At 34.5% G+C, this 24,254-nt stretch overlaps 1 protein-coding gene across 5 annotated transcripts in view; it reads left to right on the top strand.

Annotated features, from left to right (window-relative positions):
* The window catches only part of PTBP2 (polypyrimidine tract binding protein 2), an 82,571-nt gene that overhangs the window by 47,554 nt on the left and 10,763 nt on the right, over positions 1-24,254 (top strand). For 3 of the 5 annotated variants that reach the window (XM_047869804.1, XM_047869803.1, XM_047869808.1), the window contains 4 exons: positions 3,211-3,375; positions 3,468-3,578; positions 9,340-9,535; positions 23,984-24,138. In XM_047869804.1, coding sequence (XP_047725760.1) covers positions 3,211-3,375; positions 3,468-3,578; positions 9,340-9,535; positions 23,984-24,138 — 627 coding nt within the window. The remainder of the gene's footprint in view (positions 1-3,210; positions 3,376-3,467; positions 3,579-9,339; positions 9,536-23,983; positions 24,139-24,254) is intronic. The other 2 variants (XM_047869807.1, XM_047869806.1) reach the window with 1 other exon arrangement.

Raw genomic sequence — 24,254 nt, 5'->3', positions numbered from 1 at the left:
CTCCATGTGGTGCTCGAAGTCATGAACTGTGAGATCATGACCTGAGACGAAATCAAGAGTCAGGTATTTAACCAGCTGAGCCGCCCAGGTGCCCCTAAGTATATATATACTTTTGTAAAACAGACAAATCTGATTTTAGTTACTCTCCTGCAGCCATATCCTTTTCATGCTCAGGATAAAGCCCTTCAGAAGAGATGGTTACTATTTCTGTCTTACGGCTGTATGTTTCCCTGTGCTTCTACCCAAAAGTAATTGTAAATCCTCCAACCTGGCATGCTTTCTCTTATGTCCAGTCTTTTGAGGCCACTATGTTTCTGTGATGTCACTCTTGCCTGGAATATTAAGGCCTGCCTACCCTTGTGCCACTTTTCCAACCCACACTTCACATGGCCGGTTGGTAGACATCTTCAGGTCTCCCTTTAGTTTCCTCTAGAAAGCCATCTTTTGATCCACAGTGTGGGTGAGGTTTGCATTAAGAAACTTTGACACCGGCGCCTGGGTGGCTCAGTCAGTTAAGCATCCAACTCTTGGTTTTGGCTTAGGATCTGATTTCACAGTTCAGGAGTTTGAGCCCCATGTTGGGCTTTGCACTGCCAGTGGAGAGCCTGCTTGAGATTCTCGCCCTCTCTGTCTGCCCCTTCCCTGCTAGCATGTGAATGTGTATGCTCTTTCTCTCTTTCTCTCTCTCTCTCTCAATAAATAAATAAACTTAAAAAAAAAAAAAGAAACTTTGACATAAATTAAAACCACATTGAGCTACTACCATGTACTGTGTCAGATTGCCTATGATTAAGATGGGTAATGCCAGATGTTGGTAACAAGGTTGGGAAGCTGGAACTTTCATATATACATGCTAAGAATGTAAATTAGTAGACTTATGTTTAAAAACTTGAAATATGTAGTAAAGCTGAGCATATACATAATATTTGTCTTAGTAAATCTATCCTAGTTACATACCTGAGAAAATATGTAATATGTGCATCAGAAGATATGTATGAGAAAGTTCATGGAACACTAATACATAGTAGTCCCAAACTAGAAATCATCTACATGTTCAGCAGCAGTAGAATATGTTGTGGCATATTCATTTGTTGGAATTTCTTAGAATACAAAAAGAATGATCAAGCTACTTATACTTGCAAAACATGGATGTATATCATAAAAATAATGTTTAGTGAAAGAAGCCAGACCAAAGTAGAACACAGATGATGCCATTTTATATAACTGGGAGAAAGCATGAATGTGGCCTCTAGGGTTTTGACAATGCTCTATTTTTATCTAGTCATTTTATAGATATGTCCAATTTGTGATGTTTTATTGAGCTGTATACTCTTAGGATCTGTGTCCTTTTATATGTATACGTAATAGTTCACTAAGTTCAGTTAAAATCTTTGTTTGCAAGCCAACTCTGTTTCATCAGTTAAAAAAAATATGGAAAGTTATTTGTTAATGATAGTAGAAAACCTAATTGTTAAGCTAAAAAGAGAAGATGGAGAAAAGTGAATAGTACTGGGGGGAAAGGTATGTAATAGACATATCGCACACACACACCTAGGTGATATATGGAAGGGTACCCATGATAATATCGGTATGGAATGGGTATGAGAAAGGATACAGGGTGACAGGGTTGCAGAGGAAACTTTTAACCTTTTGTTCCATTTGGATAGTATATCATGTGATTCCTGTTTTAAAAAGACATTCCATTATTTGAAGTAGGAGATGTTAGTATTTTCCTAAGTTGTGATATTCCCATGCTTGCAATAACATAAATATATGTAAGGACACGCTTCACTAGTGAAGGAAGTAATATTGCAGTACACTAGTTAAAATACTTCAAGTCACCTCAGCCAATATATAGATCTGTAGGTCATATTATTGTTTAATTAGCATTTAAATAATGAGGTTTGACCAGATGGGCATGTGGTCTCTGAATTCCAAACTGCGTGATCTCCTGGTTATGGGACATGTCAATGAAATGACTTTTTTTTTTTTTGTTTCCAGCTTTGTTGAGATAAAAATTGATATATTGTGTAAGTTTAAGGTATATATTGTGTTGATTTGACACACTTACGGATTGCAGAATTATTTCTACCATAGTATATGTGCTTTCAAAGTTACCAGTTTTGTTTATTCTCCTATCTTTTGTGTTCGCCTTCCTTTTCATTTATCATGCTCAGTTTATATTCCTATTCATCTGCCAGTACAGCTTTTTCTTTTTAAAAAAAATTTTTTTTTCAAAGTTTATTTATTTTTGGGACAGAGAGAGACAGAGCATGAACAGGGGAGGGGCAGAGAGAGAGGGAGACACAGAATCGGAAACAGGCTCCAGGCTCTGAGCCATCAGCCCAGAGCCTGACGAGGGGCTCGAACTCATGGACCGCGAGATCGTGACCTGGCTGAAGTCGGACGCTTAACCGACTGCGCCACCCAGGCGCCCCCAGTACAGCTTTTCAAACTGTAAAACAATGTAGTACTATTTGTTGTTGTTACTTAACAATTATTTGCCTTTATATAGGTTTTTTGACCCCAGATAGGTAGAAATACTATTTCCTTACTGGTGAATCTATCATAGTAGTAATACTCTAGTATGTATATTTTTTTCACATTTTAAAATCTCAGAAATTAGATGTGTCTCAGACATTAAGATGTGTCTTAAGTGTCGTTGATTTGTCTGGTTTAATTAGTAGTATTTTAGAAGTTATGCTACTATGAAAAAGACTTAATATATGTCCTGAATATTCCTCCTTTAAGATTGTATTAGAAATAATAAACTTTACAGGAGTTCTTTTGGATAATCTGGTAATCCCCTTGCTGAGGTTTACTGGGTACCTTTTTTATGGAGTGAATAATGTTAAGTTGAAGTTTTATTCTCTAAAAGTTTCTGTTTAAAACATTTTCTGATGTTATGAATCTGCCAAACTATATTTTGTTCTTTTGAAAATAAATTACGTTGCCTTTCTTCGTTTTTTCAATTATCTAGGTCTCAAACCTTAGATAATTGTTTTGAAGTAAATACCAGTAGGATACTTGAATTATAAACCGATAATACCTGGCTCATGGTAGGAGCTCCAAAGTATTTATTGAATGATTGTTAAATTTTGTTTAATCTGTGTGTGTTGTAGAAAAAAATGAACTAATAGTGTAACATGTAGCAAAGTTTAAATGAAAATACGGAGTGTGTTTCTAAAGTGCTTATCTTTTAATTTTCAGCGTGCTCAAGCAGTTCTTCAAGCTGTGACAGCTGTCCAGACAGCAAATACGCCTCTTAGTGGCACCACAGTTAGTGAGAGTGCAGTGACTCCAGCCCAGAGTCCAGTGCTTAGAATAATTATTGACAATATGTACTACCCTGTAACACTTGATGTTCTTCACCAAGTAAGTTTAACTTAATTTTCGTGTTTACCTATAAATTGGAGAAATAAAGATAACAGTAGATAAATAATATTTTGATTTTAATTTTTTAACAGATATTTTCAAAGTTTGGTGCTGTATTAAAGATCATCACATTTACAAAAAATAACCAGTTTCAGGCTCTTCTCCAGTATGGTGATCCAGTAAATGCTCAACAAGCAAAACTAGTAAGTCTGGCACTTGCTTTTTTTTTTTTTTTTTATAGATAGTGATCTTTTTCAATGGTGGGTACACATAAACACATATATTGCTGATGTTACTAATACGGACATAACTTGGCAATACCATGTAGCATTGTAGATGGCACAAATTGGTGTCATTTAGATACAATTAGAAAAGCTTAGTATTTGTGATAGAAATGTTTATTTCTAAGGATAGTTCTATCTATAGTTATAATATTGATTTCTATTACTGTCCATTTTTGATTTAGGTCCAAAGTTTTATGCTCCTGAGGATATGGCAGGATATATTGTGCATGAACACCAGTAAAGATTTTGAGTGTTTTCCAGTGGGAGTTTCAGAGTAATTAATTTAGCTATCAAGACACTTGGGCTGAAATAATCATCACACATGTGGTTCAGATATTATGATAAGCTCTCAGTGTACTTAAGACTACAGTATATTTAATACTCTCTTTAAAGCCTTTTTTTTTAAGACTGCTTTTTTGAATAGATTCCTGATCTGCTTTTTATTCACATCATTTACGTTTTTTTGTTGTTATATATGGAGGATAAGAAACTACTAAAAGAAGTAAAATATCTTCCCATATCATGACCACTATTGAAAACTGCATATCATATCTTTGCTACCAACTGCCTTAATCTTCTATTTGTGTATCGTATTTAAATCTACCTTTGCTCTAGCTCTTTAACATCTTGTGCCGTGTTATCTCATTGTGATTATTATTCTGTTAAACGATTAAATATTCATTATTAAACCATTGCATCAGCTGTCTTCTCTTGCTTTACCTTCTGTCTTACCTCTTTTTTTTCCCTTTTACTCATACTTTCAAATAATTATGGTCTGTAATAGTTCAGTGCTTCCTCTAGATCAAGATAGATTGTATTGAACCCAGACCATTTTTGATTGTTTCATTGTGTTTCCAACTTCAGCATGTCATTTGGGGAGCAAAAATAGCTTCAGATATTTTTGCTATACCGTTTATATTGGCATAATTGAAATGTTTACCAAGTGCTGTTACCTCGTTTTTTTCCTAATATGTAGTCAACAGAACAGGAATTATTCTTGTGTTACAAGGGGATGCTAATATTTAAAGAGGTAAATTACTTACAATGTTCATTATATGTAAGGTAGACATATTTTCAGTCTGATTTTCTCCAGTGTGTTGCTACTCACTTGTTCTTAAGTTACATGATCTAATCTTATTATATTTTCCTTTTCAGGCATACATTAACACTTGGGATTCTTTTTTCCAAAAATATTGATTTCTCTTTACATGTCCCTGACCTCTAACTTTGGAGATATTATATATTTAAAGAGTAACCAAAATCCATGTGGTATGAGGTTTGATCAGTAGCAGACGGTCTAGAAGCCAGGATGTTTATGGCACTTTTCACAGCTTCCAAATATTTAAATATAGTGCATGTTTTTCTTAATGTGGAATATTTTTTGTCATCCCTTCTGATGGAGAGGGGAGAGTATTTGGTAGAAGGCAATGGAATGGAATTTAATTTGAAATTACACTGCATTTGGGGTATAATCCAATAGGGAAAGTAGTTTATGTGTTTTGTCTGAGGTAATCTATAGTAATGAGAACAAAAGATTCTACTTTAATTATGTTATCAGATATTTGAGGTTTAAATTTAACCAGTCGTCTGTGCAGGATAATAAGCATCAAGTATTTGTGAGGGTTACACTCAATCATGTCTTCTCTACAAAGATCTACAGTTGTAATTCCGAGGGAGTTATTAGGTAATTATTTAATATTCATTATTTAACTATTCTGGTATCTGAACTGAACATTGTTTCACTTATTAGAGAAGGAAAAAAGAGGTCGTTTCCCGAACTTGCTTGCCCCATTATCTTGTAATCCAGATTCCTTGTTAAAACATATACTTTTGATGACTCTAGTAATCTTTCTTCATGCCTGTATCCAGACTGTTGGGTGTACCTAGAGAATATCCTGTAATCTAGCAGTTGATACCAGTTGAAGTTTATCAGCATTAATTACAAATAGGCCCTCTATTCTGCTTGACAAATGTCACCACATTTCTCCAGCATGCTGTCCCATTTTTCACAAAGACTGTATCAGAAAATTAGTCTACCAACTCTCTTCACTCCTCCTTATGAGTTTGCCTACTATTTCTCAGAAAAAATAGAAAGTATCAGATGGAAACTCCCATCAGCTTTTCTCACAAAATCCACTTATACCACACCTATCGTTCTCTTCTAATAAAAGGCATAGATAACTTTAGGACAAGTAAACACCAGATCCTGTCTTCTTCTCCCCTTCAAGAGACTTTGCACTATCGTTCATCCCCTCTTTCTCTTACATTTTTCTCTGTGTTGGCTACTTGTCACCAGTGTCACAAGCATCATTAAATTTCTCTCATTTTGAGTGAATTTACCCTGAACTCCACATATGTATCACCCTTTCTTCTCCCTTTTCATTTATAGCCAGACCTACTAAATAAGCTCTCTTTGTTTGCTGTGTATACTTTTTCCCTTTTTATTTCCTCACCTACTATAATTTGGTTTCAGCCCCGATTTACTCAAATTATTCTTCCCAGTGTCCCCAGGATCACTACAGTAGGTAAATCTCACCAGCCTTATTCAGTCCTTACCCTCTAGGTACCTTTGATACAGTGTGAGCCATTCTCTTTCTTAAAATCTTCTCTTCTCCTGGCCTCAACACTTCTTGCCTAGATATGTTCCACCTCTCTTTGTCTCATCATATCCTTTCCCTTCTTTCTGCCTGGGGGACTTCACCTGTTCCCATAGCTCAATTATACCTTCATGACTCTGACTTGCCCACGTGGCTCTTTCTAGCTCAGATCTCTTCTGAGAGACCCAGACTAGGAACTTAGTGGACCATTAAGCACCTTCAGACTTAGTGTGATCAGTTCAGCTCCTGTCACCTACCCACTCAGCCTTTCTTCCCACCCCCCCCCCCAAAAAAAAAAAACCAAACCCTTCCTCACCTGTGTCAGTAAAAAGCTCAGGGTATCAAATTCCATGTCGGTAACAAGCCAGAAAACATGTCTTTTATTCCTCTTCCTTTCATCCTACCATCAAATCTTATTCTCATCCTAAATTTCTGTTGAATCTATCCTTTTGTCTCCCAGCTCTCTTGCACACCACCCTCGTCTAAACCAGGTGTTATTCAAAGTGCTGGTCTCTGATGGTACCAGGAGCGTTTGCCAAAATACAAGTCAGCATACTTCTAGTAGTGTGTTTAGTGTGCTGTTAATACAGAATCTGACACACTCCTTTTCATGCAGAGTGATTGGGACAGCTAGTCCAAGAATCCCAGAAGGCCTCTGACTCACCTCACCACTTTGAGTTCTTCCCCTACACTTATTTTTCTCCCGAGCACTAAGGATGATTCAACATAAAGTCCTATTACTTCCATTCTCAGTGCCCTTCAGTGACTGGCTTTTGTCCTTAAGTATAAACTTCTCAGCCCTTAACATGGCTTACAGAACTTTAAAGCAATCCTCAGTGTTTGTCTTTCCAATCTCATCTCTCCTCTTTTAACTAAATTGGAATTTTTTAAAAGTTTTTCCTTTTATTTATTTTAGAGAGAGTGCGTAGGTGGGGGAGTGGGACAGAGGAGGAGGAGGAGGAGGAGGAGGAGACAGAGAATCCTAAGCAGGCTCCATGCTCAGCACAGAGCTCAACACGGGACTCATTTCCACAACCCTGGGATCATGACCCAAGCTGAAATCAAGAGTTGGGACACTCAAGTAACTGAGCCACCCAGGCACCCCAACTATATTGGACTTTGTAAAATAGCTTGCATATGCTGTATTTTCTCTGATTTCTCAGGCTTAGAACCTGATGTTTCATTTGGCTTCTACTGCTTTCTCTTTGTCTTTTTATGTCCACCTCTACCTGTCTTCCTCTTTCAGGTTTAGAAGTCTCTGAGAAGTCTTCCATAAACTTCCAGCTACATCACATCCCTTCCTTTATTCTCACTACCACACATCAAATTTGTAATTACTTGTGAGATGTCTATATTTTGTTTTCCTATAAGTTATATAAGAGTGGGTGGCTCTTCTGCTTTGTTCCTAGAACATATATTCCTAGAACATAGCACGGTGTATAGCACATTGTAGGTATTAGAACTTTCATACTGTGTCACAACTCTCCTAGCACTTGTGGGGAACATCACCTGCTGTGCTACAGATCTCTTCCTGTTTTGCAGTCATCCTTGTATATCTCAGTATACTACAAAATGAATTGGTTCTAAACTTTGGAGTTCAGTTGCCACATTTTTAAAAAAGTTTTTTTAATGTTTATTTTTGAGGAAGACAGAGTGTGAGCAGGGGAGGGGCAGGGAGAGAGCGAGACACACAGAATTTGAAGCAGGCTCCAGGCTCTGAGCTGTCAGCACAGAGCCCAACATGGGGCTTGAACTCATGAACTATGAGATCATGACCTGAGCCGAAGTCAGGCACTCAATGGACTGAGTCACCCAGGCGCCCCTCACTTGCTACATTTTTATGCTTATTAAGACAATGAAGGCTATATAAAAAACAGATTAACAGTGGAGCATTAGTGAGTGTTGGAAAAATTCAACAATCTCTTGAATTTGTCCCAAGGTTCATATATATTTCAGTCCAGTCTTCAAAAGTCTGCAAAAAAAAAAAAACAAAAAACTGGTCTACTACTAAAGTACTATAGTTCTAGATGTATACATATAATGGATCTTGGTCTATGTAAACATCAGGCTTAATCTATTGATCTATTATCAGAAGAACTTGTTTCATTTTCATGGTGATTTAGCTAAACATTGTTCATTTCTGAACTATTGTTTTATACAGTAAATGTTTATTCTTCTAATGAAAAATTAATATATTCCCTTGTTCTTTAGTTTCTTCTAGGCTTACATCCAGCTGGAGTAGCAATTGTGATTATATAGGAGCAGGAAAAAAAACCCATAATAATCATAACAGCAGCATGGTCTTTTATAACTCACATTATACTTACACATATGTGATCTTTTGTTCAATCCTCAAAGTAACCTGTGAGGATCATGGCAGCCATTACCATCTTTGTTTTCCAGATTAAGAAAGATCCTGATACTCAGAGAGGTTAAGTAACTTGCTCAGTATGATGTAATTGAATGTAGACTTTCAGCTCTAGAGCCTGTACTCTTCTATTCCAGAGCTTTCCTGGGATGATGTTGGATTTTCTAATTCAAGTTATTTTGATTCAGGTTGAACACCTCAAGTTACGGAAATAATAGTTTTTGCCCTGTTTTATGGGACTTGCTATTATGCCGTATAGTGATACTTACTTGGCTTGAGGCACTTCATAAAGTGTGTCATCAAACAAAAGTTACCTTACAAAATTCTAACAATTCTTCTAAGTACTGCCATCCAGCAAAAAATGTGTATAATAAAATTAAAGTATCATGCAGACTATTATGGTATGACTTTGACAGGACTGTCATCCTTGTTTATTTTTTTAAATTATTTGCAGATATTTTGAATTAAAAGCATTAGCAAATGTGTTCAACTGGTTGTATTTTAGATTTAAGTAGCACTTTCTATTTAAAGAAGATAGTATTTGTGGAAACAAATAATGTACAGCTGGGATAACGAAGAATGATGCATGATACTTGGTCCCTTTCCTGGTGGCTTTTATGTGCAGGTCTTCAATATTGGGTTTTATTGTCGAAATCCTATTTCTTGCTAATTTTCATTCCTTAAGACTGCTGATCTACTTTATTCACTTTTACAGGCCCTAGATGGTCAGAATATTTATAATGCTTGCTGTACACTAAGGATTGATTTTTCCAAACTTGTGAATTTGAATGTAAAATACAACAATGATAAAAGTAGGGATTATACTCGACCTGATCTTCCATCTGGGGATGGACAACCTGCATTGGACCCAGCTATTGCTGCAGCATTTGCCAAGGAGACCTCTCTCTTAGGTATGATTTTTATTGTCTATACCACTTTTCTCCCATTTTGCCAAATGGGAAAGTGCCTATTAAAACTACAGTAAGTATAATAAATCCTCCATTTTGGAATTTAAGAAATTGTGTTAGGTTATTATTATTTTTTTTTATGATGTATATGAATGCTGTTGGGAGAAAAGCTTAAAGTGTTAATTACAGTTCTATCAGCTATATTCCTTTCATCATCCTCAGTTTCTCTGTCAAAATAAAAGAAGAGCTCTAATAAAGAAATACTGTTGAGTTATTTACACGTTAAACTTGATTACACACTGTCTTGGTCTATGTCTAGAGTCTTTGTGCATATTCTTTAGTCTTTAGCAATTCTGATTGCTTTAATTTAGCACTGCACAGAAACGGTGAAAAGTGAACAGGTGAAACATGTAATGGGATTAGTCATATGGGTTTTTTCAATGATATTATAATCTGTCTCTTAAAAAACAATTTAAACGAAGAATTCGCTATGAAAATTTATTCTGGTATTCACATTTTGTCTCAATCATTTATATTTCACCTTGTTCTACAATGGATTTGAGTCACCTCCCATAAAAAAAAAAGCAAAAATTCGCAACAACTAGTTGATGGAGTAAAGATGAAGATAATAGGGAATGAAGAATAAGGGAAAATGTTACTTTGTAAGTAAAATGAGTGATTTATAACTTAGGATGAAATTTTAGTTTTATTTGCTGTGTTTCAGAAATTCTTGACATTTGATATTTGTAAGATTTTCTTTAAATCAGAGTGTGTCCATATGGAACCCAAGATTGAGGAGTTAAAAACTAGCTGTTAAAGTTTAGTTTGTGTCCCTCAGTCAGAAAAAGCATATTATAATGAAGTAATTCTTATAAATAGATTTATATTTATTGTGGATATGTAACAATGGTGTTTTCCATTGAAAGTGCAGTATAAGTGATACATCTGTGAACAGAGACACCCTAATGCACAAGAGAAGCAGTTGACATTTGAAATTAATTCTGGTGACTTCAGACCAAACTGACCCTTTATTCTAATGTTCTAACACATCTAGCACAAGCCCTAACTGTCTATCATGACTTTTAACAGTCTTAAGGTTGGTAATATTTTTTTCTGACAGAATCTGTATTACAGTGTGGGCCTACTTTAAGCCTTTACTCCCTTAACTTGGCTTCTTAAATTGATTATTTCGTAATGTACCATTTTAAAGGTAAAGGCAAGAGTGAGACAATGAGTGATACATGATCTTTGATTATAATCCTTACTGTAGATTCTTCAATTCTTTACTGATAGAAATGATACGATTTTTACAGAAGAGAAAACATCAACATTTATCGAGTAGCTTCTAGGTCCTAGGCATTCTAATAGGCGCACTGTACAGTCACATTATTTAATCCTTAAAATAACCAAAGCAGATGATGTCTCTTTTTTGAGAAGTTTAAAAATTCACATGGAACTCGTTGAACAATTTAAGGGTAAAATACCAAGAAAGTCCAGCTAGTGACAAGCATAGGACCATAACAATCAGTTCCTTGGACTCTTAAGGAGTTTGTGTGTGTGCTCATTTGGGTATAGTTAGATGTGCCTCTGTGTGTTTGGATTCTGGATGGAATACAGGTTAGAAGTCATGAAGATTCTTCTAGGGAGTTCATCACTGTTTTCCTTGTAACCTCATAGCCCTGATGAAATTTTTTTTTAAGTAATAGTAAAACATTTTTCTCATAAAAAATATGAAGCACTGGCATAATTAACTTGTGTCTTCCTCTGTACTTTCATTATCCATTTTTCATGTATTGTGTATTGCACTAAAAGCATATGAGTTAAGTTCACTCCTTAATAAATAAATGTGGCTAGTGTCTTCTCCTTCACTCTGTTTTGACTATTTTAATATATCTTCGTTTCTGCACTCTTGCTTGATAAGGAAAAAGGAAATGTTTTGTAGTGGAAATATGTGAATTCACCTTTTACTAAATGATTTCATCGTTTATCTATTTCAGTGGTTTTGCATTTTGTTATAACTGGGTTTTGTTTAAGTATCCCCAGATATTTTTTGAATGTTAGGGGAGTTACAAGATTCAAAAATCAGATAATGGAATGGACTCTGATAGTTTTGATCATTTACAAGAGGTAACCACTGTTAATATTTTTGCTCTTATTTTCTATGTAAATATGTATTTTTGTACAAAATTAAAATCACATTGCAGTTTTGTGATATGTTCTAATTGTTATTTTGTAAGAATTTTTTTGAAAACTGATTTTAATATTTTTGAAAGTACCTTTGTTGGACATTGAATCTTCTTCTATACTCTTTATTAGTATATATGGCATGTGACAGATACCCTGTACATAACTTTTTGTCTTTCAAATTATTCCCTTAAACTAGATGCCTAGAGCTAGAATTACTAAATCAAAAAAAGTGTTAAAGACTCCTGATTCTTACTGCAAATTTCTTTCTAGAAAGGTGATATTAAACTAATATGAATGGTACATGAGGCTGGCTATTCCACTTTTTTCCCTACTAGCATTGAGTATTATTTTTTTGATTTACTGGATATTAATTTGATAAGAATGTGTCAGGTTATTTTAATTTTTTATTATGAGCTAGCTTGTAATTTTTAAATGCTTACTAGACAGAAGTCTCTGAATTGGTTTCTTTCTATTGGGATGTACATGTAAAATGTGTTTTAAGGTTATCCATATTTCATATAAGCTGAGTCTTCAACTTGATTCACACAGTATTTTACACTAGCCAGTTTATAGAAAAATTATTTTTAAATTTATCTCAATCCAAAGATATCTATTTATCGGACATGAAGTTAATTTTTTCCCCCACATTGGTGGATATTGTCATCTTTATAAGGAGCCACTTACTATTTTGCCTTTTATAGTAGCTTTCAGGCACCCTTTATAGCAACATCCAGTATTACTTTAGTAAGGTCATGCCCTCTGGAATGGTAACTAAATCTTTTCTATGTTTATTTGCCTGCAATGATATTTAATGTCAGGTGACTTCAACATACAACAAACTGGTATTGATGGTATTGATCCATTTCCTGCTGAGACTTCCTCAAGCAGTACTTGTTCAAAATGAAATAATTGATAGATGACCCTTTATTTCGAAGATTCTGTAAGAACACAAGTACTAAATATTTTCTGCAAATATTTAGGGAATTCACTTTACCTCGTATAATTTTATATCTAAGGATTTGGCTGAATTCGGAATCAATATTATACATTTTAATTGGTTTATTTTACATAATAGTTTATTAAGACTAGCATTTATACTTGGCTTCTCTTTTTCTTTTAGTGCTAGGGCTTACAGTGTCTCAGAAAATGTACTTCTTTCAAGAAGGGAGACCTAGTGCTTTGTAAATAATTAGAAATCTGACATCTAAATACATAATCACAAATCCAGCAGACTATTAGTTATTCACTTATTCTACTTCAAAGAACAAGGTGATAAAAATCCTTGAGATTATAAATTGAGACGTCGTTACTATGATCATTTTATCATGTTTAAGAAGTGTATTTAATTTATTAAGGGGCGGATCACTTTTAGGAAAATTGCTAGAAGTAATTTTTCATGATCATGTTGTCTACATTTAAAAAATTAGGGAAGGTACCGTGTACAAAGTACTTTAGAGCTTTCCATGCGTTTTGAGTTGAATAAAGTAATTGTCATCCATTTCTTCATATGGCCTTAACAAAAGGCAGTACAAAACTTTTTATAGGAAATCTGTTGATGTCAAAATAATTGATAATTGAGGACCGATCTAACAAACATTTGTTCATAAAGGTAAATCTGTAGTTCTGTAGGACAGTGTCTCTCAAATTTTTCTGCGTGTCGAAATCACCAAGCCCTACCCTTACACTGAAAATAATGAGGAGTGTGTCCCAGTAGTTTGTAGTTTTTCAAGATCCCAAGATGGTTTTACTGTGTAGTGGAGTTGATAAATACAGAGAAAAGTTAGTAATTTTTAGATGCTAAATTTAGCTTGTTAGCAAAGTTAACAGAATTCTCAAAAAAATTCTTTATAGCTATTGAACAGTATTTTAATACTTTGTTTATTCATGCCAAATAAATATATTTTGGCATTTTTCTGATAGAATGTTGTCTAGCTGTTAAATTGAGTTTTTTTTCCTGTTTGTGATGCATAAAATCAACAAGTAAACTTTAAAATATTCTTTTAAAATTATTTTTAAGTAATTTCTGAAAGCTTTTGTTATTTTCGAATGGGTTATTCATATGGTAGGTTTTAAAAACTTTCTACTATCAAAGATTTCAGTCATCATATACCAGTATAGTGAATCCTACATTCCCATCATTTTGATTCAATAGTTTCCACACTTGTTTTATCTGTTCATCATTTTTTCTATTGTATTTTGAAGCAAATCCTTGACATCATGTCATGTCATCTCAAACATTACCATAATATCTTTAAAATAATGACATTTTCTTACCAAACCATAATATGATTATCACACCCATCAAATTTGACAGTGACTTCTTAATGTCATTGAGTACTCAATCCATCTTCAAATTTCCCCGGTTTTCTCAAAAAATGTATTTTAAGAGTTGCTTTGTTCAGAATATCCTCTCAGGGGCCATACATGACATCTGGTTATTTCTCTTAAGACCCTGGTAATCTGTAGTAGTACTCTCCCTTCATGCCCACCCTCAGATCCATTGACTTAATGAGGAAACCTAATTATTTTGAGAAAGTCCTACAGTCTGGATTGGTGTGGCTCTTTTTTGTAGTGTCATCTTAACTTGTTTCCATGTGAACCAGAAGTTAACTCCAAAAGCTTGATTAAATTTAGATTCTGTTATTTCTATTTCTCAAGAATATTCATAGGAATACTTCATAGGTGTTCTTGTTTCATGTTGTATGTCTATTGGAAGCATAAAACATCTGGTTATCCCACTTTTAGTCATGTTTTAAAATAGATTGTAGTTTAGGTGTTATGATCCTTCATTATATTGATCTAATGGTTTGAGAATCCACCAGTGATTGCTGCCTTAATTTATTCTATATGGGGGTTGCAAATGTTGCCTTCCTCCTCCCCATTCACATATCCCTTTCCATTAATTAGTTGAAAATCTTTGTAGAATTTTCCTTCATCAACTAAGGCTGTTTACCTTATAATTGGTTTGTTGTAGACAGTTAAATTCTTGCATTTATTTACTAGTTTTAGGTGGAAGAAATTGATGCCCAGCTTTTGTTTTTTGTTAATTATTTAAACCAGTTTATGAATGGGTACAACCTAGATTCTTCCCAACTTCTGCTTTAAACTTCAGAAACTGTAGGTTGCTTCTGCTTTAAACTTCAGAAACTGTAGGTTCTGGTAGCCCCAGAGTGGTTTGAGATAATGGCCTTAGCCCAGAGGTGAGCAGTTTTATTTATGTAATAATAATTTTTTATTTTGGTCGTAGCCAGTGGCCCAAAAAAAGAAAAGGGTGGTGGTGGATAAGGACTAAACAGAGCTAATTAAAATTTAAATATGTTTCTCCCCCAAAATAATATATCACCCTAAAATAAAGAACTGGGAAGCATTAGTGTTTCCTTACTAAATACCAAAAGAATATAAATCACTTCTCCTGCAGCTACTTATGAGGGAAAAAAGACCCACAGGTATGAGTGTGAGTTGTTTTCTCAAAGGATTAACATCCCTTAGGTGTTCTTTTCCTTGTATCTGTGGGTATGTGCAGTCTGTCTGTTTATACATTTTTAATATGGCTATAAGATATGCAGTAAAAACAAACATCTTTTATGCAACATTGCAATATGCTGTTTCAGTAGGGTGATGGGGGGAAAACTACAAATCCAGACAAATTGGAAATTAATTAGTATGTCGCAATGAGCAATAGACCAATACTCATCTATTTTCTTATATTTAAGTGATGCCCATGTTTTCCCATGTGTGGTTTTAAAATAAGATACTCATTATTGTCTTTTAGATATTACTTAATAAATTTAGGTTGTTACAGTATCCTCCAAAGTTGAATGCTATTTAGAAATTCTTGTGTTTTTTTTTTTTTCTGAACCATTCAGTAGCCTCAGAGCTTAGTCTGATTTCACTTAATTATTATGATGTAGGCCATTAAGTAGACTTTTTAAAAAAGATCCTTGTGGAAAGGAGTCTTTAGGATACTTTATACCACTTTCTAAGAAGTGGGGTCTTTTTGGATGATGGGTATTGACAGAAGAGATAAGCTGTTTTTTTCCTAACACTATTTGCTTTCCCTAGAAAAATATGGCTCCACTGTCAAAATGCCTAGATCTTTTGCATAATTCCCATGATAGGAATAAATATTTAGAAAATTATTAGTTTAAAAGTAGTTACTTAGATTCCACCTATATTGCTGCAGTTCTTCATTTATTTTGTAGCAAAAATATTTGAAATACTATGGCTTAGAATGAAATTGTCTGATGCATATGGATACTAATCACTAACCATTAATTGAATATGCGTTATGTGCCAGGCATTGTTCCTAACCCTTGTGAGTTAGTCCTCACATTGTCCGTAAATGAAGTTAACCCTTAACTGTCTGCCTGCTTTATCGGCCTATAAACTGGAATACAAAAAGATGAGCAGTTTGCTCAGATTCTTATAATTAGTGGGTGGCTGAGGTATTCAGGGATGCTGGCAGTCTGGCTCCAGAGTTCATACTCCTAACAGACAATTGAATAAAATATGCAGTAGATTAGTTGGGCCTCTTAGTCTGACTAAACTCCCCCCCCCCCCCCATGGAGTTAAAATAGAATAATGTCATACATATAGTAAATATGTAAGTCCTATAGTTTTAATTTCCTTTTTGTCCCTCCTATACTAAGGTGTTTTGTGTTGCCAAGACATTGGCTTTTTGTTGCTCAGCCCATTAGGTGTTGAACCTGGTTATTATATGATTGCAAAAACAAAAGTATTGTTCATATATCCGTTCAAAAGTGGATCCAAAATATAGCAAACTGAATTTCCATTTTTATGTTTTTATAAAATACACATTAAAACTTAAATACCAAAATCTTAATTTTAGCAAAGCCTGTCTATAATATTCCATTATAAGACTGAATTATAGCAAAGAAGATTCTGGTCATAAAATCAAGCCAAATAACTCATTTACTGCAGACACATTTGCAAGTCATCACCCAACAAAGACTAAGATAATTACAAGTACACACACATTCTAGAAATATTTCCCAGAATTATGAAACTACATAAATCTTTAAAGTGTATCGGTGAATATGATCATGACATCAAAATTTTTTTCAAAACCATATAATTAGAAAAGCAGTATTTTATCATATTAGACATAAATCATAAATCACACGAGAATATCTGTTCTAATTCACTGTCCCATATCTTTGGCTTTCTCATTTCATTTCTGTCTTAACATCTAAGAAGTAAGAAACTACGGTTGAACATGCCTATCTCCCTATGTGTGCATTCTTAGAAAATGATTCCGAGTCTTTGGATTATTGAACTATCCTCTGTTTTCTCAGGGCTGAATTTTTGAAATATTAATTTCTCAGTCTTTAAGATGTTTCTTTTAGAAAAGAAGTAATGAGAGCTGAGATAGAATTAAGTCCCAGAATTGATTGTAGTGTATTGGCTCAAGATTATAGTGAAAATGCTGGATCCTAAAAAATAAAGAGGTACTTGTTTAGATCACTGTGAGAACTACAAGGGATTATTGTCAAGCTCACACAGAAATGGGGGGGAGGGCAGGGAACAATGTAGGGGCAGAGCTAGAGCCAGAACTGAAGTCGTCATTTGTGTAGTCTATATTCTTTCCTCTCACCATTGTGTTTTTATGAAAAAAAGGAAAAGGGGAAACAGATGAAGGAAGGGAGGACTTCTGAAATTGGTTGGAAAACCTGAGGGGATTCTGATCTCAATTTTAGACTTTCTGAACTTAAGTCTAGTGGATTTGTAGAGAACTCTTGAAAATAGATGAGGAAGTCGGCTGATGTTAAATAACAAAATGTTTGTGAATCAGTTTTGGGGTATGTTATATGTTCTGTGTTCACTCTAATACTTAACCACATGAAAGTTTAGCCAGAGTACAAGATTGGATTTATCCAAGTCTGGCATTGAAGAATATCAAAGAAATTTAGGCTACATTGTGAAGTCAAGTCCAGGAAGAATAGAAAGGGCTAAAATAAATAAAGGCCACAAGTGGATTCAGTGGTTGTATGGGGTAGAATTGAGAAAGATGGAAGAATGAAGTCGGGAAAGGAGATTTAAATGTTAGAAATGGATGGCAAAACAAAAAGAAAAAAAGATGTAGCAAGAGAAGTTGCTGAAATGGATTGATGTAAAAATTATCAAAGTAGAAGTTTTAAAGAAATTGTGAGACCAGAGTGTTTGACATATCACAGGATGATAATAGGGGCTGAGAGAGGAGGAGGAATAAAGCCAGGTGCTTAAAAAGTCTATATAATGAGTGAAAATGTCCCGGTATCCTGATGGTTGTTTTGATGAGAAATGATTTCGTGCAGAAGCTGTCTTAATTGATGGTGGTGGGACAGCAGTCTGAAAGAAACCCTGGGTGGTGGGGTAGAATGATGAATAATACATCCTTTCTCTTTCCTTTGGGGCAGGGTTTAGGGAGGTAAAAATGACTTTTTGAAAGGGTTATAAGAGAAGTTCCATGAGGACAAAGCAAGCTTTTAATTAAAAAGTTTCTCTAAGGAACACGTTGAAAAAGAAAAATTTGATTGTTAATGATAGAAAAGAATGGATTCCAGCAGGCACAATAAGGAATTGAAGGGTAGGTTTGTAGAAGAGGAGGCATGGATTGAGGATAGAATAGCATTTCTCATTTTTGTCAAAAGCAAAATTTTTAGTTTCAAATCAGGAAATAAAATGTTCTAAAACCTCCCTCCCCACCGAAAACCCAATACTTTATGAATTAGAAGGCCCTTCCAATATACTGTGTTCAGTAGTATGTGAGACTTAAAACTACCAGATGTCCTAAACAGGGTAAAGAAGTAAGACCAAGGGAAATAATTTAATGGACTTTGGATATAAGTTTTAGAATGGGAAATGAAGGGATAAAACAAATTGTGCATCCTTAAAAATCATGGGTAAAATAATCCTAAGGACAAGTCAAGAGAAGCCTAAGGGGATGAGACATGACTAAATGTATTAGAGGATCTTGGAACAAAAAAGAATATTAGATGCACACCAAGGAAATCTGACAAAGTATGGACTTCAGTTGATGATAATATATCAGTATTAGTTGATTAATTGCAATAATTATACTAATGTAAAATGTTAATGGGAAAAGGAAGTGTGCAGGTTATATAGGAACTCTGTAGAAGCTTCAGTTTTTCTGTAAATCTCAAACTGTTCTAAAATAAAAACCTTATTAAAAACCATGGATAAATTTGTAAATGATTTAAAGGAAGTTAACAAAAAGGTTAGTTTTTTGGGGCAGCTGGGTGGTTCAGTCAGTAAGCATCCGACTTCAGCTCAGGTCATGATCTCACAGTTCGTGAGTTCAAGCCCCACATCAGGCTCTGTGCTTACAGCTCAGAGCCTGGAGCCTGCTTCAGATTCTGTGTCTCCCTCTCTCTCTGCCCCTACCGCACTCACACACTGTCTCTCTCATAAATACATACATACATACATACTAAATATAAAAAATAAAAAAATAAGTTAGGTTTTTTAATTCTTCTGGGCAAAATTAAGGATGTCTGTGTGACCTTAAGATAAATAAGTAATATCACTTCATCCCACTGGACTTTGAACCTGTATCATATACATGGCTGTGTGTTCATCCATTTCAGTGGTGGAAGGGTTAGTAATGTGTCAGAACTAACATGAGAAATCTATAAAATTGCTGAGTCAACTCAAAATATCTGGGTGACCCACCTGATGAAGATCACTTTATATGAAAAGGATTCCTGTTACACCTTCGTGTGGCAGTTTATGAAGCTCTTTGACATTATTTTATCCTTATAACAATCCTAGAAGTAGAACAGGCATTTTTATGTCTCATCATGAACATGTGTCAATATTTTTTTCCAGCATACCTGCTGCCATAGCTAAAGATGTACATTATTAAAATTAAAAGTATTTCTACAACTAGAAATAATTTGCTGGAGCCAATGTATATAACATGTTTTATGTAATTTTTATGAAGGGAGATTGTAAATTTGTTGATTTACAACTAGGAGTTAACATTAATATAAATATACAGAATTATTTTTCAGAATTTATTATGGTGTAAATAAATAGTGCATCATGAAATATTTTGTAGGTTTTTATTTATTTTATTTTATTTTTTTAACGTTTTATTTTTTTTTATTTATTTTTGAGACCGAGAGAGACAGAGCATGAACGGGGGAGGGTCAGAGAGAGGGAGACACAGAATCTGAAACAGGCTCCAGGCTCTGAGCTGTCAGCACAGAGCCTAATGTGGGGGTCGAACTCACAGACCACGAGATCATGACCTGAGCCGAAGTCAGCCGCTCAACCGACTGAGCCACCCAGGCGCCCCAATGTAGGTTGTTTTTAATGTAGAAGACATTTAGGTTAAACCGAATTTTTTTTTTTCCTGACTGATAGTAATTTTTCAGAGAAGAGTGTACTGAGAAATTAATTGTAGAATCTGTCGTTAGAGACTTTAAAAGTCCAGTAAAAACTCAAGACTAATTCCAGTGATTTTAGAACTATGTAAAGATGGCTTAAGTAAGCTTTTCTATCAGCCTGGGGGAGGATATAGTGGAAGAGAACTACTTGCTAGTGGCATTAAAGACAGACTGCCCTCATCTCTTAAAGTACTCTTAGGCCATATCCTGGGCTACCTAAAATGAAGAAAGGTGATTTGGCAGAATAACGTTATCACCTGCCATAGCACAGTGGCCCAGATTGGTGATAAATAGAAAAGTGGGGAGACGTATATCATTTGGATAGTAGTTACAGCAGTGAAGATCTCAACAGCTTACATTCCACTTTTTGTTTCCCGTTACCTCCGTACTAGAAGGAGGTAGTTGCATCTCCTTTGAGCCCATTTTCTCACTAGAAAATTAGCAGTCTTATTTTTACCAAAGTGCAATGTTGTTTGTTAAAAGATGGCATTCCCTGGCACTTAAAAAGTCAGATCTGTCACACTAAAAAACTAGACTTTTTTTTTTCAATTTCCATTTTAAATTAATTTCAGTTCTCTTTTAATTCTCAGTGATCATTTTTCCATGATAAGTCTTCATGTTTTAAATAATGTGCCACCAAGTTACTCCATTATAACATCCAGATTTCAATAAGAAATGTATTTCAAAAACCATTATGTCTTGAATGAAGTTTCTTTGAACAAATTTTCTATCACCTTTGAGTATATTGGTGAAGTTTTCATTAGATCATTGAATTGTATATTGACATTGTAGAGGTGTATTTCAGAAGAAGCTTTTTTGAAAAAATGAAATATTAAGCTTAGACTGTCATGTTTAGATTTATATATTGAATTTAGGTAGATTGATATTTTATATTTCATGAATTAATAATATTGCTTGAAATGTCAACAAGGAAAGACGAGTAATAGATGACTTCAAACTTAATCCTGGAAGTGTCAGTACTGTGTAATCTATTGCATGTCTCATTCTTTTGTGTGTGTGTGTGTGTGTGTGTGTGTGTGTGTGTGTGTGTGTGTGTGTTTGTGTGTCCATCATATGTTACAGCATTTTCTTTTTTGGAAGTGAATTCTTTTTTTTTTTTTTTCCCCAATTCCTTATGTATTGATAACCACAGATGTACAAAGCATCATACCAAGAATACATGGCAGTGGTTCACAAAATGTTTAGAGATCTCTGGAGGCCTCTTAGGGTTTCTAACAAGTCCAAACTATATATCCATAACACTACTAAAATGTTGTCTTTTGACTTATTCTCACTAGCATACATTGCTTTAAAGGGTAATAGAATATGTGATCATGTATACTTGTTCTTTTTAAAACAGTTCTTGGCTTTAATTTCTGATATGTTAAATACAACTCATTTAAAAGCTGTTTGTATTCTTCAGTAAATTTTACGAGTATAAAGGGGTCCTGAGACTAAAAGAACATTTTCATTGTGATATACAAAGTTCAAGACTATTCTAGTAGATAAGTAGGAGTATTTTAATGAACAAGATGGCAGTGAAGAGTAGAGATGCACAGGGAAGATGCTAGGGATTAGGTCATTTTTATATTAATGTTGGTAACTAATTCTTCAGTTAAATTTTTCTGGCTTAGTGGGCCCTGAAAATTGTTTCTTGTCTGGTAGAAGTGAAAAACCAGAAATTTAGCTTATTTAATTTTTTGTGAAAGGAGCTGCTTTCAGATGTCTTTGATGGATTAAAAAAAAAAAAAAGTCTTTTATTCCTAAAAGGGAATTTGAGGGTTGATATTGACCTCTTCTGCATACCATGTATTTTCGATAGTATTTGTTTTGGGCCATGGACTGGATCCCATTAAGACCAAGAATCTTAACAGAATTTTAAGTTACTTTTTCCCCTGAAAAGTAGCCAATTAAAGTCAGGGAAATGAGGAAATAATTTGACAGTGTAATGCCTGCATCTGGAGTTTCTGCCAGTGTGAAATAATTGTGTTGTCAACTTCAGTTGAATGGTATGTACATTCAGCCACAGCTATCTGAAAATACTTAAGGAATACTATATTTAAAGAAAGGATGAGGCGTCACTTTCTAACAGTATTCAAAAACAAAATTACTGTCAGTGCATCTAAGAATTGGGAATGTATCCTCATACTTGCCTTTGGCAGCAAATTAAGATATCTATTGAATGTTAAATGGAAACAACCTATGAAGTGTAATCAGAGGGCTATAGTATTTGACATGGGGAAGTTTGTAACACTTTAGAATAATTGGTTAAAAAGATTCACACCGATGGATCCAAAAAGGCATCAAAGAACATGAGAAGTTTCTATTTTAACAGTAAAATGGGTGAATGGATGGAACAAGATTGGCCATAAGTTGGTAATTGGTAAACCAGTGTGATGGGTATGTGGGATTTGTTATTGTAGACTCTCTCTTTTTTCTATGTGTTGGATATTTTCCATCACAAAAAGTAGAATCTAAAAAATAAGATGGAGAAATAAAAAAGGGGGAAATCTCAAAAAATGGGCAAAAAGCACTAAAATAAGCTTATCCACAGAAAGATTGAGAAAAATATCTTTCCACTGTTGGAGTGCTTAGAGAGAAGAGATACAAAGAAATTGGAGGGAAAAATTAGAAGTCAGAAACTGAAGAGATTAAGAATTGTGAATCTTAACCTTTTAGACTGTCAGTGAAAGGCCATCATAGTTTCTATAACGTAAAAAGACTTAAAAAAAAACTTGGCTAAAATATTGAGAGATCTGAAACCAAAGGCAACAGCACATCCTTATGACATAGACAAGAAGGCTGATGGAAAGAGAAAAGGAGAAATAAAACATGAACTTCTGGGACAACAGTACAAAGGGCCATTTTGATCCAGGTATGTCACGGATTAACTTCATGTAGGTTGGATGTTTCCTTTTTCATGGGAAGAATAAAAGTAACATACAATTTACTTCATTAGTGAACTAATATGTATTGAGGAATCAGCTGGTATGTAAGAATTTCAGGGATGAAAGGATTTAGAGTTCATTCTTTTAATTGGAACGTGGATAAAAGATGATGAGACAAAAGAGAATTCTCTCTAGAGTGAAGACTGGCATATCTTAAAGATGATAGAACAACAGTAAGACTGGAAAATAGAACAATAGAAATGAGAAGGAAATGTTAAAACTGGTAGGCAAAATGTGGGGAAAATACTGAAGGAGAAAGCCTGTGTGGATACGGTGACGTTTTCTCATTCCTTCTACTGGGGAAATGTGTTTGAGAAATTTGTTATGTTCATTATGACTGCTTGAGTATGGAATTAAGGCAAACAAACTTCTGTAAGATTTTCTTTAAGTCATTTGAATGAAATAATGATGTTCAGGGTGATAGGTCTCCAAGAACTGAAGGACTTAACTGTTTGTTTCATAAGCTGTAGCTGTTCGGTTTCAAGTATGAGTTTATGAAGATGATAGCACTTGTAGAAAAAAGTGTGAGTTACTGTTTTGTTGAAGATATTTATTTTAGATGTGGCTTCTTGCTATAAACCGTGGAAGTGAATTTTTCAAATCTCTGATTTAGAAATATTACATCCTTTATGCTTTGTTTGCTTTTTCATAGGAGATGGAATATGGTATATTTAATTTTTTAACATACAGGTATGTACCTTAGCCCTAATATTTAATGATTTCATTGAAACCAGTTAGTTTTCTCTGATGCATTATCAGTAAACCATTTTTCTAAATGTTATAAAAATTAACTTTCAGGAACCATTTGGAATGGTCAGCCGTAAGCCATGCAGCCATCGTGCTTAAATTGGTTTTTGTAAACGACTTGTGTGTGTTTCGTAAAATATGCTTTATTTTAAAATTAGGGCTTCCTGTTGCAGCTGTTCCAGGAGCTCTGAGTCCTTTGGCTATTCCAAATGCTGCTGCAGCAGCTGCTGCAGCTGCTGCTGGCCGAGTGGGTATGCCTGGAGTCTCAGCTGGTGGCAATACAGTCCTGTTGGTTAGCAATTTAAATGAAGAGGTTAGTAAAATAATTTTGTAATGTTTATTCTTTAACTCCATTTCATTTGTGAAAGTTTCTCATGTTTATTTCATTTTGCACTTGCCTTTCTTTTTATGTACATTCATTAGTCAAAG

This window comes from Prionailurus viverrinus, chromosome C1 (assembly GCF_022837055.1).
Source record: "Prionailurus viverrinus isolate Anna chromosome C1, UM_Priviv_1.0, whole genome shotgun sequence".
Lineage (NCBI taxonomy): Eukaryota > Metazoa > Chordata > Mammalia > Carnivora > Felidae > Prionailurus > Prionailurus viverrinus.
Note: the sequence above shows the minus strand (reverse complement) of the source record. Positions and strands in the feature narration are given on the sequence as shown.